Source organism: Blennius ocellaris (genome assembly GCF_963422515.1).
Source record: "Blennius ocellaris genome assembly, chromosome: 2".
Classification (NCBI taxonomy): Eukaryota; Metazoa; Chordata; class Actinopteri; order Blenniiformes; family Blenniidae; genus Blennius; species Blennius ocellaris.
Window position 1 is genome coordinate 13,975,474 of NC_137651.1, and position 19,110 is coordinate 13,994,583.

At 41.4% G+C, this 19,110-nt stretch overlaps 2 protein-coding genes across 2 annotated transcripts in view; one reads left to right on the forward strand and one right to left on the reverse strand.

The window, feature by feature from the left end:
- Nucleotides 1-348: 348 nt before the first annotated feature.
- The window catches only part of veph1 (ventricular zone expressed PH domain-containing 1), a gene marked incomplete at both ends in the record, with an annotated part of 71,071 nt that continues 52,309 nt past the window's right edge, over nucleotides 349-19,110 (forward strand). The window contains 3 exons of the mRNA XM_080510112.1: nucleotides 349-486; nucleotides 1,502-1,720; nucleotides 6,775-6,949. Coding sequence (XP_080366238.1) covers nucleotides 349-486; nucleotides 1,502-1,720; nucleotides 6,775-6,949 — 532 coding nt within the window. The remainder of the gene's footprint in view (nucleotides 487-1,501; nucleotides 1,721-6,774; nucleotides 6,950-19,110) is intronic.
- ptx3a (pentraxin 3, long a) lies at nucleotides 9,765-17,649 on the reverse strand. Its single transcript, XM_080510148.1, has 4 exons — nucleotides 17,313-17,649; nucleotides 14,791-14,953; nucleotides 14,165-14,604; nucleotides 9,765-11,730 (listed from the first exon to the last, which is right to left on the reverse strand). The coding sequence occupies exons 1-4, from the start codon at nucleotides 17,449-17,451 to the stop codon at nucleotides 11,093-11,095; spliced, it is 1,380 nt and encodes a 459-aa protein (XP_080366274.1). The 5' UTR covers nucleotides 17,452-17,649; the 3' UTR covers nucleotides 9,765-11,092.

The window sequence follows — 19,110 nt, forward strand, 5'->3', positions numbered from 1 at the left end:
GACCCAGATCTGGGTCCAACTGGTCCAATGTGGACCAACATATGTGATCCTTGTCTTCACTGAAGAGGATTTTTCAGTTTATGAGCACAGTGACGATAGTTGCATCTCATGTTTCTACATATCTTCATAACAATTCTCCGTTTTGCCGAAAACTGTTTTGGGATGACCATGATAGCTTTTGTGCAAACTATTTAAATGTGTTTCCAGAGGAGGTAGACGTTTCTTTTCATTAACTAAGACTTTCCGGGACCATTATGTCAGGGATTTATTCACTTGTAACCAAGGGATCATAAACCAGGTGACAGCAGACAAGACGTGGTCTGAAAGGAGAACTAGACCTGGGCCAGGATGCACCAGCTGTTCAGCCAGGTGCTGGGACAGAAGGATCTGTCCAGAGCCGGAGATCTATTCTCTCTGGAGGACGCCGAGATCGAAGACTGTCTGTCTCAAGCTCTGGATCAGATCAAGGCGATCTCCTGCTCACTGGTCAGTACACATAACCTGCGACACCACACGTGTAAAATGAAAATACAAAGACCATTCAATTATTTGCAAGGATCATCAACCTGTTTGCTCCAAGCCAATCCAATCCAGCTTTGTTTGTATGTAGCACATTTAACACAACAACCAAGGTTGACCAAAGTGTTTCAAAGCTAAATAAATAATAAAACAATAAAACAAAACAGGGCAACAGTGAGTAAAAAACACAGTAAAGAGTGACTTGAAAACAGGGTAAAAACAATGCCATGGCATCACAATGCTCAATTACTGTTAAAGGCCAGCGAGTACATGTGAGTCTTGAGTTGACACTTGAAGGACTCAAGAGACCGAGTTGTTTTTGTTGATCCACAATAGAACATAGAAACACATTATATATATGTGAAGTCAGATATTTTTCCCATTCATTTTTAATATGAGCACATTTTGAATTTGATGATAGAAAAATTCACTAAGTGAGTGAAACTAATGAGAACGGCTGCAAACAGTTATGCTTCATGACAAGCCGGAGTGCCTCTAAAAAGTCAATTTCAAAACATATATTAAGTCTTAAGGCTTAGACCAGGTGGGTCAGCATCTAACCATTATAGCCCGCTCTTTTCCATCTCTGACGTTCTTGTGCATGTTCTGTAGTGTCGAGGTATCTCTTCACCCTCTTCATGTGAGGTTTCCACGCAATGACTGTTGGTCACGTGACAATTTTCTTCATCTCCACCTCTACTGGCTTCTGGCTTGTTTTTCTCGAAAGCTCCTAAATTCATATTTCCCTTTACGCAGCCTAATCTGCAAAAAAGGCTCCTGTGACTTTACTTTTACTTTGGTGGCTTTGTCAGCCTCCGTTTTTGTGAACCCGACAAGAGACACTGCCTTCATATACTCAATAACATGCAGGGCAAATATTAGTTTGATGAATTATTTATGTCCTTTTGCATAATTCATGTGTTGCTGTCCCTAACTTGTCATTGTATTTTTTTAATTTTGCGTCCTCTGTGCTGGGTGACAGGACTACTTGACCAATGATAATGACCAGGCCGTGGTGGAGATTTGCATAACGCGCATCACCACAGCCATAAGGGAGACGGGCTCCATCGAGCGGCACAGCACCGCTCTGGTGGGACTGTGGGAGTCGTGTCTGGAACATAACCTCACACCGCAAGGTGAAAGCACAGAGGACACGCCGCACGCCAAGATAGCCTCCGACATCACCAGCTGTATCCTGCAGGTGTGTGCAGACACACACACACACACACACACACACACACACACACACACACACACACACACACACACACACACACACACACGCACTCACGGGAGGAGCACAAGTTTTGCACCTCTCGGCCTCCATAGAAATCGAAGTGCCCTGGGTGTTTTGCTATTTCAACACGTCATTTGTTTTCTGTGGATTGTCCATATCCGAAAGTCCACTTGACACAAGTTTGACAAATATGTGATTGATATTCCAGCCAATTTACGTAGAACACAACTGATTTTCTTTGCATTTCACCATGCACAATAGCACCACTGTTCAACTGCTTAAAGATAGCCAGAGATTCGTATCAGTAGAGATCATGCAGAGCGAGGCTGAAGGCAATCATTGTCCGAGTCATGAAAGTGTGTGGTATTGACTGCACGGGGTGTGCAGCAGTTGAAGTAAACAAACTGACTCTTTGACAATATCTGACATTGATGGCAATGGCAGCGTTTCTCATCTCGTTGGCATAACAATGCTGGCAGCATCTCCACAGGGAAGTGTGCCGATCAGAGGTGTAGAAGACATTCAGATCTGTCTGGAAACAGACATCATTCCAAGGGAAGGTTCTGCATTAAAACCAACAGCTATCCTGAACGGGAAGAAGCACTTCCAATGTTTAGAAAATCCAGACGTAGTTGTTTGAGTGTTATTGTTAAGTGGAGTAGATGTAATTCCTCTTGCTGTTTGGGAATAAAACCTTTTAGTAGTGAGTTCACGCCTCTAAATCCTCTCACTTCATTTCATCTTTCAAAATTATAAAACCAGTATTAAAGAGATTACAACATTTGAAATTTGGGAAATGTATATACTTTAAACTTGAGTTGTAAATAATTTACATCACATCTTAATCATAAATCGGCGACGAGGGCTGCCTGATTTTGTAGCCCTTTCACACATAATTTACAATAATTTACATGGTGCAGAGCACAGCGTCAGTCACTTTGTTCATGTCAGACTCATGCATTTTTTAAAAAAATGCTTCACAAATGTTTTTGCTCACATCCAGTGCAAGGCGACCACAGTGCTTTATGCAAATCAATTTAATATTAATGTTACACTGGTTAGTTGTTAAGGATGCTAAGCACACATAGATGAGAAGTCCCCAAGTTGTGTTTGCTGCATTTCCCCACAAAGTCATTTAATAGCTGCAGCAAAATCTTTGTGTGTTTTGAAGGCAGGGAAGATGCATTCATATGCATATTGCATGGCGACACACAATAAAATGCATTTTTTACTTTCAAGGTACAGCAATATCATGCATTATCTAATTTTTTTTTTTAACCAACAATTACAACAAATAAGAACAGGTAGAACGTGCAAATGTTACCCAGAAAGCCCGAGATTCAAACCCCTCTAGCTCTGAGGTGACATTGCTAACCACCGCACCCCCCTGCTGCCCTCGAGCACAGACCATCTGAAAAATGCAAAACTACTCGTTAAATGGCACAAATTAACATTGAAGGTGCTTTAAACGCTTAAAATGGGCCCCTTATTGCATTTTTCTAATCTGTCTAAAATATTAGACAGATTAGTCTTAAATATTATCTAATGCTGCAGATAATTACCCAATTATGCAGTTGTTCTGCTGTTCACTACTTCCACGTTGAAGACTGTATTAAAGGCATTGTGAGTATTCTGTAGTAGCAGAAGACGGTTAGGATAAAAAGGAAGGAGTAGATGTACAAATACATAATGTGGTGTAAATATCCAAATTAATGATGCATGGTATCATGGGTTCTTGCTGCAAGAGCAAATCTACTTTATACAGCTACTGCCGAAAGGGCATGAAAATGATGCCATTTTTGTAAATGTAATCTCGCCTGCTTTCTCGTCAGGTCTTTAAAAGGCTGAAAAGTAGAGAGAATCTCTTCTCAGCCTTCACTCTCCCTGTGCTTTTCTTGGGAATGTAAATGTGTCTAATGTGGCTGAAATGAGACTGATTCATTAGGAAAGACACACACACACACACACACACACACACACACACACACACACACACACACACACACACACACACACACACACACACACAGATTTCTGAAAGCTGTGACAGCAGCTTTAGGTTCTGATGTCCCACCTCTCATACTTACCAATGGGCCTCTCTCGCTCTCTCTCTCTCTCTCGTTCTACCTCAGCTGTCTCCCTGAATCTGTTATTCTCTTGATTTCCACTTACTCTTTCATTCTTGCTTACCTTCTCTTCCTTCGACTACCTTGATCTCCGATCTCTTCTGTTCTCTCATTGCCTCACTGCATCCTTTTAAATCTGCTCATGCACAAATGCTCATCTCATCCTCTTTCTGAAACTCCCTCAGAGAGGCGCACAGGCACGAGCAACAGACACCTGAAAACTTATAACTAGCTGGCTGTTTGAATGTGACACACATACAGATCCACACATGTCTGAACCAGAGGGTGTGTGAAGACACCTGTGCTTTTTACTCAAACTTTTTGATCTGTGCTAACTTTTATATTAAAGATGAGAGGAGAGAGTGAGCTACAGTAAATTAAATCGACTCACCTAAAACTTCATCATTGCAATTAACAACTGTCAAAATTAACAAAATTTACATGGTCTTTTTACTTTTTGACCTTTGTCCACCCTGAAAAAAACTCATTGCCTGGTGTTGGTTCATAAATACCTTGGTCATATTGGCTAAATATCAATATTTTAAAGTGTTATCTGTTCTGCCATCTTGTGGCACAACTGAGACATGGCATCTAAAACACTGACTGTAAATAAGAAATCTGTGGCAGACCTTCATTAGTATCAGCAAATGAGGCTGCAATGGGCACATGCGGGGTCAATATGTTGTGCAAGACATGTAGTTAGCTAAATAGTCCCAGACTGTCCTGTGGAGGGTGCTAGTGTGTTTCAAATCCCCTTCCTTTCTCTGTCAATGTTCAGAGAATAATCTCTTGCATGTGCCTCTCTACCTTCCAGCACAAACCAGTCTCCCCTCCCTTCCCCTCCATACTTGCGTCACATGGTATATGTCGGCACTGTAAGTCTGCCTCAGAGCCTGTTTTTATCCCTCCCGCACTCATTATACTGCTGGAGGCAAGTGCTACTTTCAGCAGCTGTTCATTGTTTGAAGTTGCTAAATATATTTGATGCATGGCTCATCGTTAGTCAGAATATTTTTAGGTTGCGCTGTTTTTTTTGTATCAACTCCATAGAAAATATGTACCTGTAGATGATGGTTACAATCTTAGAAAATAACCATTGTAGCTTTAGGGGGCAATGTCGTATCACTGGTTATATTCACATTGAGTTTCACACAATGTACTTTATTTTAAAAAAGGCCAAACAGTGAAAATGATCCACATGAACACCTCAAGGGGCCGAGGGAAACATTTTTACAGTTTGTTTACATGGTGCTATTAATCAAGCAAGTTGTGTTTTTTTAATGGGTGTTGTTTCTGTGCACCACCCTCTTTTTTTCTAGAGCTACATGACATGTTGATGACTGTATGTGTGCTTTGACTTCTCTAGTTGGCTTGTAGTGTGGATGAGAAACATCAGAAGTCTTTATATTCAACCACTCATTTAACCCTCTATACTGTGGTGATACCCCCTGCTGTTGTGTTTTCGGTGGTGGGTGCTTGTTCACACTGATATGCTGAGCAGCCATAATATTATGACCAGTGAAGTGAATAAAACTTATTATTTCAGTGTCACAGCACCTGTTAGTGGATGTGCTATATCAATCAGTATGAGGATATTTTCTTTATAAAGTTTGATGTGTTAAGGCAAGTGTTATTATTTGATTGAATTTGACATGGATCATAGTGTGCTAACGAGGTAGTTCAAGTATTTACCAGGTCTGAAGTGGTCATTATCGATCAAACGTGACGAATCTGTGACTGTCATGGGCTGCCAAGGCTCACTGATGAGTCGATCAGCATATTAAAGGCTTCCCAGTGTCCAATTCAATAGACAAGCAACTGACAGCTCATGGAACCGCAGAAATTAATGATGGCCCTGATAGAAAGGTGGCAGAGTACACAGTGGATCACAGTTTGTAATGTGGCTGCAGTTTGTTGCACATGATCTGCACGGTCAGTGTGCCCAAGCTGTTCCACTGCCCACTGCCAAAAGCATCCCAACAATGGACATGTGGGCATCATAACTGGACCAGGGAGCATTGTATGAATCACGTTTTCTCTGACACGAATGGTTGGGTGTGTGCATCCTCAGTCAGAGTGCTCTATGCGAAAGAGTGAAGCCGGCAGAGGCAGTGTGATGCTTTGCTTGGAAACGTTGGGTCCTGCCATCCCTCTGGCTGTTTCTCCAAATTCCCCGTGTCTGCATTTAGAATTACCTGTCAAGCATCTGTGGTATATGCTCTGCGAACAAGTCCAATTCTTCCATGACATTTTAGTCGGTGCCAGAGACCACAGCAGACCTTTCAAATGTGTATTTGATGTACAGTAGAGTCCGTGTCTTGACAGGTCAGTTCTGTTTTGGCAGCTACAGAGAAACTCTTACAGCACTGTGCAAATGGTCATGTGTTTAACATTTACGCTTATCAGTGGATGTTCTGCATTGCATTTACTTGTTTTAATGCAGCTTCTTTTTTCTTATCATTTCAGAGCTGGTGAAGATTATTTCTATTATTTAATAAATAGTAAAACAATCAAAAACTATTTCAAGCTGTAGTAGTTGTACACATAGGACTTTGCTGACAGGACATAAATGCACCAATCCTGGACTTGTAAAGCACGGTCTTGTGTAGTGACATCAGCTTTACTGTATTAATGTCATTTTCCCATATGAAAAAAAGAGATGAATAAAGGGGGAAAGAATTGGATCTTCGCTAAACAGATGGTGCGTCTGTCAGTGCCGATCCGTGAACGTCCTCGTTCTGTATCCTGTTGCTTCTGTCGGTCATAGTCGGCCTTGCCTTTAGTATAATTGACACATTCCCACTGCTCGTAAATTTGTATGTGTTTTCTACAGTAATTATCTGTGCTGTTGTTCCCATCTCTTCACACTAATGTCTCCTTGTGTTTCCTCAGAACTACAGTTGCCCCTCAGTCATGGTGCTCGCTGTCCCGGTAGCCGTGCGGTTTCTGCAGAGAGGCAACAGGGAGCTGAGCAGGAACATGTCCAGTTATCTCTCTCTGGCTGCGATAGCGAAGGCCGACCTGCTGGTGGAGCACACAGAGGCCGTCACAGTCAGTGTGCTGGGAGGTAGGACTCTATCATGCTCACCTCTACTCAGCCTCTTCTTCCGTTGTGCTGCGCTAAAAAGATAGAGCGTCTTAAGCAATGCACTTGGACATGTGGCTTTTTTCCTTTCTAAATTATTAGTATTATATAGCGAAAGAGAGGTGTAGCAAGAGCTTTGAAGGAATGTATCAACCTTGTAGGTATATTCAAATGAGGCCTTTATGGATGGTATTGTTCTGCGTTACTTTTTGACAGTTGACATGCAGGTTTGCTTTAAAGAAATGCTGTTTGTTTTTTTTTTTCTGCAAGAGACTCAAACAATGGGACCAGCTCGTTTACAAGGGTGGAAAAAGAAATTACCTCCGAAGCAAACCGTTAAGGATAATAATGATGGTAAAGAGCAGCTGCTATACATTTATCTAATGGAGTTTTTATGTAAGATGGAAATGTATACATGAAGCGGTCATGTTTACTCTTTTGTGGTGTTTAGCTTTTGTTACATTTGTGGGTTAGGGATCGGGTTGGTGGATATCCTCTCCCTTGGCCATATTTTCATAGAAAAAAAAAGTTGTATTGTCATGTAGATGACACCCAACTCTATCTTTCAACCGACAATAGTAGTAGTAGTAGTAGTAGTAGTAGTATCTCATATCTAGATGATTGATTCTTTTGTCAGGTTTTATTATATCAGATACATATTTTTCCCTCTGGCTGTTTTAACCTCATGCTGAGTATTTTTTACAAGCCCGGACACTTTTCATCCCGGCTCTGACACCTAAGCACAAACAAAGGTGAAAGGTTAATGATGGGTCACATGATGGATGGAGCGAACATGTGTGTGCATGTCACAGAAACTCAGATTTTATTTGTTTTTCGGGAATGTAACCGGCTGGTGCTTTTACTTTGTTGCATTTCTGCTGTTAATCGGCAAGTTCAGTGCATACACAACTTTATGAGCTTTTTCAAGTTGTCGGAAGCAAACAGCGGGATACAGTATGAATGGTTTTATGGCTACTGAGGGACTCAGTCATTATCAGATGTCTGACAGGCACAACTTATGTCTATCCCCTCAGGATTTAAGGTCCAGACTTTCTTCTATCCCCACGTAAAACCTGATCTTCAGGTCATAGTAAAGTTTGGAATGTCCAACCTCACAAAATTATGTCTTTTTTATTTTATTTTTACCACCGCTCTAACTATACTGTATAGTTGCTGAGTAAAGTTAAAGGATGTCAGGGTGAGAGGGGTGGGGGTGATTTTAGAGTGAAAGGTGAAGTTTCCATTTCGTAAGAGGTTGCATTTAGAGTCTTCTGAACAAAAAGAAAAAAACTAAACCAGTGTTTCTTTAATGAGCCAGCATGTGCCACAGTTAACTGTAAGCATATGTGTGCGGCAGCCAATGTGTTGGCAGTTTTCTTCCACAGTTTCAGATGAATTTTCAGAGGCATTGTCATCACATCCTTTTCATGATTGTTCCAATAACAGTTTTCTAAAACACATTTCATACATTTACATCTTATTGTCTACGTTAGCAACTCCTGTTTTCTCATTGTTTGTCAATTGAAATGATACATGGACAACTAACAGGATTTCACATCTTGGACCAAAACAAACAAGATTAAGCTTGATCGTCTCAAAAATAGGGAGTGTTTGGGTTATTCCATGGAGTTGGTACCTACCAAGAGAGGTCAAAGGAAGGAAACCCAATGAACCCAATACAGAGTCAGGGGCATACAAGCCTCATTGACACTCGTCCCACAGAAGCACGACCACCTGCTGCAAAACGCTCACTATTAGCGGTGATAGATAACTATTTGAAGACACGGTGGACTTCAGCTTGATGCACATGGAGTGGTAAAGCTGCAGTCCAGTGAGAATGCACTTGTTGACCCCGAAACTGAAAGTGCCAACAGAAAGCAAGAGAGTAGTGGAACGTGACCGTCCTCCTCTACAAAGGCTTCACTTCCTCCACAGAATTGGAAAGGAGGGAAGTCGAGTGTGATGACTGTCATTACGTCCGCCAAGGACATAATGAAATCATCGGCGCGTATTTGTTTGTCTGTCTATATGCTTGTCAGCAAGATTACATCAAAACTACTGCACAGATTTTGTTGAAATTTTCACCACAGATATATATCAGGCCATGGAAAACTCCATTAAATATTGGAGGTGATCCAGATCCGGATCCAGATTCTGGATCAGGATTTAATTTTATAGGCTTCTGAGGATTACATCAAAACTACATTTTCACATAAATGTTCACCACTGATAGATGTAACCTTTGGCGGAGTTGTGTGCTTATGCATCTTATGGGCTGTTTCATTGACATTGTTTACCTGTACATTATATTAGTGTAGAATACAGAGTACTTTAAGGGTAAGCTAGTTGGGTAAGTGTGATTCATACGTCACCGATCTGACTATTATAGCAGACCATGTATGCCTCATCATTGCCTGTCTGTACTTTGACATTATTAAATAATGTTCCAAATGCAAACAATCAAACATGTCAAACTGGCATAAATCTTATTTTGAGTCCAGATTTATTGGCCGTTTTTGAAAAAAAGTTAGACTTCAGCTCTTTCAAAGCTTCAGGGGCCTTCTGCTAATATTTGAGTGATCTTACAGGACACCTCCAGAGGTCAGTAAAGTCCATAATGAGTAAGTACTTTTTGCCAGACAGTTTTAAGAAATAGGCCCAAGTGTGGTAGCTGTCTGAAACTTTGAATGGAGAAGCAGGTTTCCATCAGAAAATTATAGAAAATAGGAATGTGGATTGAAAAACAGGAAACCGTGACACTCCTTTTTCACTGAGAGGGATTCTATAGCTGGAAAAGTTTATTTATACCTTACTCTCTTTTTATTCAGTCACGTTATGCAAAAATATTTATATACAAAATACATTCAGTTTCACCGTTTTCACAAGAACAATAGCAATTTACAGTATAATACAAGACAGCTTAGTTCATAAAAGATTAGATTGTGTAAACATTGTCCTCACTTTTTAAAAAAAAAGTCAAATTCACTTGACAATTACAATTGTTTTTTAACATTTTGCAGGATCATAAAAAGACACACAAACATTTCTCAACAACTAAATGAGAGTTATCAACAAATAAAAATAAAGACAAAGCAGAACAGAAGTCATATAACGCGCATGAATGTAAACACTTTGATGAGTACACATTTAGAAATATAAGGTCTTCAAATTTATTAAAAAAAAGGTTCTAACAAATTGAAAAAATACTAAATAAAAAGGGTGCTTAAATAATTTTTGTTGTTGCTTGTTGGCTATGCGTAAAAACAAAGCAAGTACAGCAGTTTATAGTCAGAAAATATGCATACATGATATGTTGTTTCAGACATTATATCAAATCATACCAATAACACACAGGAGTGGTACCATTGATTCCTTTTGTTGTGGTGATAGAGAGCATGACTTATAACTGTACCGACAACACAAAATGGGAAGGAAAGCAAACTATTGCTTTCGGGTGATGCTGGGTTTCCATTGTTTTTTTTTGATTAACCACATTTTCCATTTCTTTACAAGTGTTACTGTAAAATAGGAAACTCATCATTCTGTATGATAAACCCATGCAATTGTTTGACCTCATGTTTACCCCTTCTGCTGGTCTGGTGATTACTCCGTTTACTGGCTCAGGACTTGTTTGCTTTGACAACAAACTCTTTGTCTTGCACTCTAATTAAGTCTTTGGTAAATGCTGTTTGCAGCACGTTTTCTGCTACAATACGAAAACTGAATGCGCATCAGTATGTGTGCGTGTGCGTGTGCGTGTGCGTGTGCGTGTGCGTGTGTGTGTGTGTGTGTGTGTGTGTGTGTGTGTGTGTGTGTGTGTGTGTGTGTGTGTGTGTGCGTGTGCGTGTGCGTGTGTGTGTGTGTTCAAAAGGTTATGTTACAAAAATAAACTTCAGTCTCTCACAGCATTGGCGTTCTCTCATCTGAACAGGTTCAGTAGAGTTCATTGCAGCATTAGCATCCATAATAACAATAACAGTGAAGACAATGAAAAAAGAGGCACATTTTAATAAGACGTGAAACTATGAAAACAAAGACGATAAGATCAGTTGTAAGTCTCTTCAGTTTTAGTATGAAATCTTATCACAATGCTGAGGATGCTCGTGATGCGGATGAGAATTTGAATCAGAAGGTGAACTGAGCGCCTCCGTGTGGCACCATCTCCGTCAGGCCCCACGCCACCAAGCTCCCCCTCTGACTGCAGCCTTGGCCTTCCCACAAGGCCATCTGAGAAATCTCCTCCTCCGAGAGCACCCTGTCCCACAGGTTCACCCCCGCCATCTTACCTGCAAACGCCAGCTTGGGATCGAACCCTGCCTCGAACCCGCTCTGTGGCGAGGGGCAGCAGCCATTTCTCTCCTGCCCCAGCTGGAGCGTTCCTCCCGCGGGTACCACGTGCCCCTCGGCCACTCCTGGTGTGGAGGCCACCTTTTTACCATTGGCCCAAAGAGTTGCCAGGCCCTGCTCGGAGGACCACGCCCCACACAGGTGGATCCACTGACCTGGGCTCACCACGCCCGACGCCTCCACAAGGTGGGTCTCTCCTCCAACGGTGAAGAGAGCTGAAGCTTGGCCGAGCAGGAGCTGGATCTCGTATGGGTTGCGGTGGTTTCCATAGGAGAACAGCACGGTTTTGTTGTTGACGGTGGATGGCTTCACCCACATGCAGACAGTGAAGGAGGACAGGGAGAGAGGAGCTTCCGGTGTGACTGATGTATATATGCGACGGGAGCGCATGGGGAAGAGGAGCGCCATCTCACAACCTGTGGAAAAAGATGTCATGGCATTTGTTACCTCTTGTTAAAAATCCTGTTTTCACATGAGCATTAAGCAGAACAATGTCCACTATAGAGAGTCATGACACGAGAGACGATCTGCTTTCGACTTCTTACTTCGGTCCACTACTTCTTACTATGTGGTATAAATAAAAGGAAAAGAAAGAAGGACATGTCTTCTTATCTCTGGTTTAAAATTCATATGAACTTGGATTAAGAGTCCTTGGGAACAACAGGCACCACACAAGCTACAACTTAGTGAATATAGGGGTAGTAATGTTTCTCAAATATATATAAAACATATATTATTCAGATTTGTTCAAATGTAAACTCTTAAACTTGTAAAGTTTTACTATGTCTATCTATTGATCAACAAAGTTCCAAAGATTGGACACGACACTTATGCTTTCAAATTCAAATTCGATTATTTGTCATTTTAAATGGGATGTTGTGTAGTCTTAATTTTGACGGAAGATATGTTGTGTTTGCTCTATTTTAAACAAAATAAGGATTTATGTTAATTGCAGGTCATTGAATTCTGTTTTTTTTATACAAAATCTCCACATTTTGAGAATTACAGTTTGGCAGAAAAGACACAAAATCACAACTTAATTTGCACAACAAATTGTGATTATGATCTGGTAACTTGTGTGTTGATCTAACTTATTGTGCCATGGATACCACAGAGGAAAGACATATTGTTTAAATTAATTTTTCTTTTAACCATAAGAGGAGAAAAGCAGAAGGCCTGAAAGCAAACCTTAGAGTATAATAAATAAATGTGGAAGATTAAATACAAATTCCTCTGACACCTCTGTGAATCATATGAAAGCACAGTCAGAGTTTATAGTGTAACAGAAAATGATTGTCCTTTTACTGTGACTGGATCTTTTTTTCCTGTGGAAGTAATTCTAATGAACATTCCCAGGTTGAATGTTGTTTTCAAATGTCGGTAGCAGAATGAGCTTGAATGAGACCATCAAAGTTCAGCTTATGGTCAGGTGATGAGATCATGAATCATAGGAATTTCTTTTTCAGCCTTACCAGCTCATAAACACATCTTTGTGGGTCATCCAGTTCATTGGTCTGTTCTACCTAATTTATTTTTTTCTTCCCTGTGTTCTTTTTACACGGATTTGCAAACATCTAATTTCAAACACACTTTGAATTTGTGGGAGTAACTTCAGTTTGGAAATGAAAAGTGTATGCGTGCGTGCGCGTGCGCTTGTGTGTTCCTTTGAGTGAGGCCTTTTGGGGTGATTTAACCCACGACACACAATACAGCATAAATAACTGCGTTGACGCTGAAGAGCTGCTGTTGGAGGTACAGCGCTCCATACTGGATTGTGTATGTGCATGTGCAACCATTACACGCAATCAGTTCGCCATGTGGAAATGCTCCTGCTTATTGTCTCAAGCTGTGTCCCTCATCCGTGCTCGTCTTAATGCTCTTTTGAGGTTTCTTTCCATTATTTCCCTTTTTCCCTGTTGTTCTTGCCCCACCTTGCTCTCTCCCTCTCCCTGTTTGCAGACACAGTCTCGACCTGATAAAACTGGAGACCCCAAATATTGATGTTACATTTATCTCAGGTTTCTTTGTGCGTGTGTGCGTGCGCAGTCGTGAGGATTTCCATCTGGCTGGTGTTACTTTTTCATAATTCTTTGGAGTGGGTTTACTTTGGCAACTGGCGAATGATAATGTGTCCCTGGGCTCTTTGTGTACGCCATACATTTACAGGTGTGTTTATGTTTGTTTGGATTCATTTTAATTTTATATGATTAATTCCGGCAAATTAAATTGTCTAACTAATATGTGGTGCCTTTTACTCAAACACACTCATCAATCAGATCTTGCATCTTTTTGAGTCAATGTTAAATTTATTAAATCCCAAATTAACATTGAACCAGAAACTAACTAAAGTCATGTGTTGTTCTTTTTCCTGTTGGCTATTTGTGTATCTTTTAGTTGTCAAATATTTTCATTATTGCTGCGGTATCTTTAAATAACTTCAGCTAAAGTTTCTGATTGAGCATTTTAACAACTGTCTTTCCTGTGTAGATCTACAAAATATGTTTAGAATGGGTGTCTAGAAGGAGTAAGTAGGATTTTTTTTAGAGCTGATACTCTTTCCTGACTGTCGTAAGTGATGTGAGTGAAGGGAAAAGGATATGTTGCTACTTGAGGTGGACAGTTTGCCTGGAGACAGGTAAGAGAAAGTGTAAAAGGTATTTAGGACAATGACAGGCTGCATGCTTGGTGGTTGGATGCTCTGAAGAAAGAGGGTGGTCTCATTTTTTCACTGGAAGCGTGACCTGAATGTGTCAGTGGAGGAAAAATTGGAGGCAGAAGGTTGTTTGGGTGGCACATGTCAGAACGGAAACTGAGGTTAAGGCAGGTTTCTGTAGGTAAGATTGATCGTACCTGCAGGAAGGTTCCGTTGCCTCGATGATCTCATCACATCCTTCAGCTCCCCCCGAATGTCTTGCAGTGCAGCCAACAGCCCGTCTAAAGTGGCGTCTTGAGACGCGACCTCTTGCTGGATGTGCCCTGCCCCGCCGCCCCCTGGAAGCTGAAATCCCGCCTTACTGTTCACCCCCATCGCAGCTCCTGGGCCGCTCAGGCAGTTGGTCTCCAGCTTGGAGAGTCGGGAGGCCTGTGCTCGCGTTGCTGTGAGGAGCTGCTGCAGCGTCGACTCCAGGTCGTTGGAGCTCAGCGAAGAACCGCCGTTGGCAGCAGAAGACTGATCTCTGATTTTCAGGCGCTCAAGAGTTGTTCTGACACGGTTCTCTAGCTGCAAGGCCATCTGTCTTCCTGCTGTCTCTACTGCGGCTCCACAGGAGCCTCCATACTGCACCACAAACCTGACAAAAGGCAAAGATAAAAATAAATAAGATCCAAGTTTTTCCAATGCTGATGAAGTCAGAATGGTTGAGCTCACTTTTGTCAACCACATTTTCTGTGATGGTAAAATAAACAGACTTTAGTTTCAACTGTGAGTCAGATGACAGAATCTGACAGACCTTGACTCTTGACTGATTTCAACCAACCTCAACATTTCATTGCGCAGTGACCCAATCTCCACCTTAATGATGTCATCGGTGTACTGGAGCAGCATGTTTTCCCTCATTTGACTGTTCTCCATCATTGAGAAGAGTTTGTCCCATTTGGTCAGGTCTTGAGAATCACAGGGTGCCGGACTCTGTGTGGTTGCTGAGAAGGAAGAAGAGAAAGGTTAAGGTCTCCAGCAGAGGTTGAACTCATTGAGGGTTCCGCATCACGTAAACCCGAATGCAGGTTTGTGCCCTGCACTGAAAAACATGTTTACTTATTAGAACACTAGAGACCCCGGGGAGGGCTACTAACCACACCTTCCCCTGCAACTAATGCTTTTGTTGACTAGCGTGCTGGATTTAGCGACATCTTTAAGTGAGGTTCTTGATTGCATTGCCCTTACCCCTTTAATTATGTAAGAGAATCAATGACAGCCACAAAACTTTGGGGAAATTTTAAAATCTTCTTTTACATACATCCTTGCTACTTTGCCTATATATTCTCACTTTCATGAAAGACTATTGTCATTTTCTTGTTGTGTTTGGAGAGCTTTAACTTATTCTCTGTGATTTTCCAACGTGTTGCAGTTGCAGATGTGACTTCAGTAACCATGTGCAGAATTGTTAAGATGTACTGAGGTGAAAACAGTTTTGTTATTGAGTCCACTGCTGTGTTTGCTGAAGCAGATCTCATGGTGGTGGATTTGTTGGCAGCAACGAAGCGGGAGCGTAAGGGGATGCCAGAGATAAGAACGTGAGAAAGAAACGGGACAATTGACTCGTGACCTAAAAAGCTTAAGCAACGGGTTTTCCTGTGTGATTATGAAGCTTTTCGGCTGTGAATGAGGTGAAAGACGGAAGGAAAGGGAAGGGGAAGACCTGCAGAGAGAAGGGCAAGTGATAACAAGAGCAGTGAGAAATATGGGGGACAGGGGGATACGACAAACCTGGGAGGGTATGGATATACTTATACATACTTATATATAAAATGTATAAAACACACTGCTCCGTTTAACATTTGAGCTCCTCAGACTGTGTTTATACCTGCAGATTTATTCCAGAAGGGCATTATTACAGGGCTGCAGGATTGTTTTGGCTTCCTGTCCTCAATGTTCAAAGTAAATTAAATGGGAAGGTTCATGCCCTCTGCTCCACTTTTTGTTTTTCTTCTCTATAGAGATTCTGTTTGTTGAAACTGTGGAGCTGTTTGAAAGGTTACTGTTAAAGGACCTGCTCCATTTGTTTGGCTCGGTGTGTTGGGAAAAACCTACATCTGAGCATTTTGCTTCACTCTGCTCTCATTCATTTTAAAATGAATATGAAAAGACCACTCTCATGTCCTCCCTATTAATCCACATATCAGTCAAACAATCAGTGATTTCAGCCAGGAGCAATGATCTGTGGCTCCCAACAGCCTTTGACTTCACACACCTGCATACAAACTGCACTTAACTCATTTGACAGGACTTTTTTTTTTTACCATCTTGGTCCAGCGTGAAGCATTGTGTGTTTCTTAGTCATGCACACTCTTTGCTTTACCATGTAGAAACAATATTTTCTCCTCCCCCGGCTCTAGTCAAATGTGAGAGTGTTTTACTATTCTCAGCCACTCAGATTTTTGACCTCTATTCTATTTAATCACATCAGAGACAGTGCCCAGTTTCCTTCCTGTTAACAACCAGTTCTGCAATTACACCTCCTGCCAGGATCCAAACAGCAAACACAGGCTGTTAAGAGCACGCATAAAAAAAAGAGAAAACATACAACCACTCACACTTTTGTTCTGTTTCATGTACACACTTGAACACATTCTTTGCTCTTCTCCCTGTCAGCCCTTCACCACACACGTGCAGTGCTGCACACAGGCAGAGGAACTGCAACGCTTTCCAGAACAGCTGAGAGAAGAATTTCTTAATTATATACTGGAGTGTTTCCGCAATTGATGTCCAGTCACTCATGTTGTAATATGTATTAGGCATCTGAAAAAAGACCTGGCTCAGCAAATCATTTGATGCTGCTCATCTCTCGCTACGTCTGCCAACAGTCGGTATGACGCGATACTTTTACTTTGTTCACACTCTCACTTGTTTCACTCTCACTCTTGCAACAACAGAAAATACATGACATTTGTAAAATTATTCAAAATGTGCTTGATCATCTTAAGAGTTTGTACATATTTCTAACTGTCACAAAATTAAATTGCTTAAAGACTAAAACTCACTGAGTTTGCGCTGTTTGTCACAGAAAGGCACTTTACACTTTAAATTATAACCATTTTCAGATTGTCACTCAAACTCAGAACTTCATCCTGTTGCGTTTCCACTCTGACCAGGACTGAACCTGTAAATCAATGTCCTGATCTCACCCCTGACACAGCCGCAACTAATTTATTTCACGCTTGAGGATTTAATTAAATTGCAATCACAGCCATCGAAGAGTCAAGATCTGATAAATCTTATCTTGCAACAGACACACACACACACACACACACACAGCAAATTATCACTATTATCACTTACGTTCTGGCGTGTCTCCCGCTGTGATTTCGTTGTAGAAGGGGTCAGCGTAGTTGACCTCGATATCATCCTCATAGGCGAGAGCCACACACAGGCAGACTGACAGCACACATGCTGCCTGGGGAAACCTCCACTGAAACATGCTGCTGCTGCTGCTGCTGCTATATGTGTGTGAGGAAATCTGTGTGTGTGTGTGTGTGTGTGTGTGTGTGTGTGTGCGTGTGTGTGTGTGTGTGTGTGTGTGCTAGTGAAGGTGAACAAGTGTATCCGCTAAGTTTCAAGTCCGTTACCCGTCTGTCTGTATGTCTGTGTTCAGTTTGTCTCTCCAGCTGCTGCTCTCTGTCTGTGTCACTCTCTGCTGCACTGCAGGTCGACCACTCTCTTTTCAACCCCTCACTCTCCCGTACTGTAGTTGTCCCTCCTCCCTAATGACTCTCCACCTCTCACTCCCTCTCTCTTTCTCCCTCTCACACTCATTCTTTCTTGTTAAATGCTGAGCAATCCTTTGGCGTGGAGCCCGGTGGTATAGAGTACTCCAGCCGGGGAGAGAGAGAGGGGCTGCCTTGGCACACATAGACATTTCTATTTCTCTGTAATACTTCTTTTACTGTATTTACCCATAAACTCATACCTGCTGTGCTTTATTCTTAAAGCCCCACTTATCCCAACTTGGATTCTATTGTTTTTCGTATATAATTTCTTTCAGCTATTAAAAAAACAATATCAAAAAACTTCATGTCCATGTTCCAATATTGCTAACTGGGTAAGTGCCTGATAATGCAGCACATTTTGAATCCATTATACTGTATTTTTACAGTAACATTAAGATCATGTCACTGACTTTGTTTCCTTCTTCGAAACTCTAAAACAAGCTTATTTGTTCACTCTTGTGCCATTGTGGTTTTCTTTTCTATATTCTCAGAGGTTCTTTTCAACATATTTTGGACAAGAAAGTAACTGAGTTTCTCTCTTGTTCTTCTTGTGAGTCTCAGGCTTGAGGACGACAAAAAGATGTACATTACGTTTTCTGGCTCTGCCTTCAGCTGAAAACAGGCTCCCAATCCAAATATTTACTGTGATGAATCGCTCGAATAAATTGTCATCCTTCAAAATTGAATTTCATACTAATCATTACTCACAGCAAAAACTTTTATTTATTTTTTTTTTCTTCTCACCAATGTTTTATTCTTAAGATACTTTAACCCAGTTATTACACAAAAGTGTAAAATCAAGGAAGTGAAGAAATGTTTGAATTTTTCTGTAAATCTCCCACCTTGTGAAACCATTTGGCTCTCGTAAGTATAGAAATGTAAGAGCAGCGCACAAGTCTGCTGGCCAGGGCGATGAGTAATGCGTCGTTGGAGGTTGCCTGTGTGTCGTAATCAGATATAACTGCAGCTCCCGCGACTTGCAGGAAAAAAAAGAAAAGGGAGAGAGGGGAGGAGGTAATGGAGGGGGAAGGTGGAAGCAGAAAGCATAAACTTTCCTGATTTTTGCCCCATGCTGAGATGATGTGGGTATGTGTGTGTGTGTGTGTGTCCCACAACTGGGAAGGAAGCTTGAACAGAGCCTCTTAAGTGTCTCTAAATGAATTTATTGTTCTCCTGCTTCACTTTATTTATTTGTGATTCTCAGAGTTTCTGTGTTCCTATATGTATGTGTATACACTGCATGCACATCAATGCTGAACACACTATGCGTGCCTGGGTGTGTACTCACTTGTGTACTTTCAGTGGGATGGAAATAATAACTTCCTCATGTGATTTCAGGATGTGCCCATACTCATCCTGCTCCCCTCCCT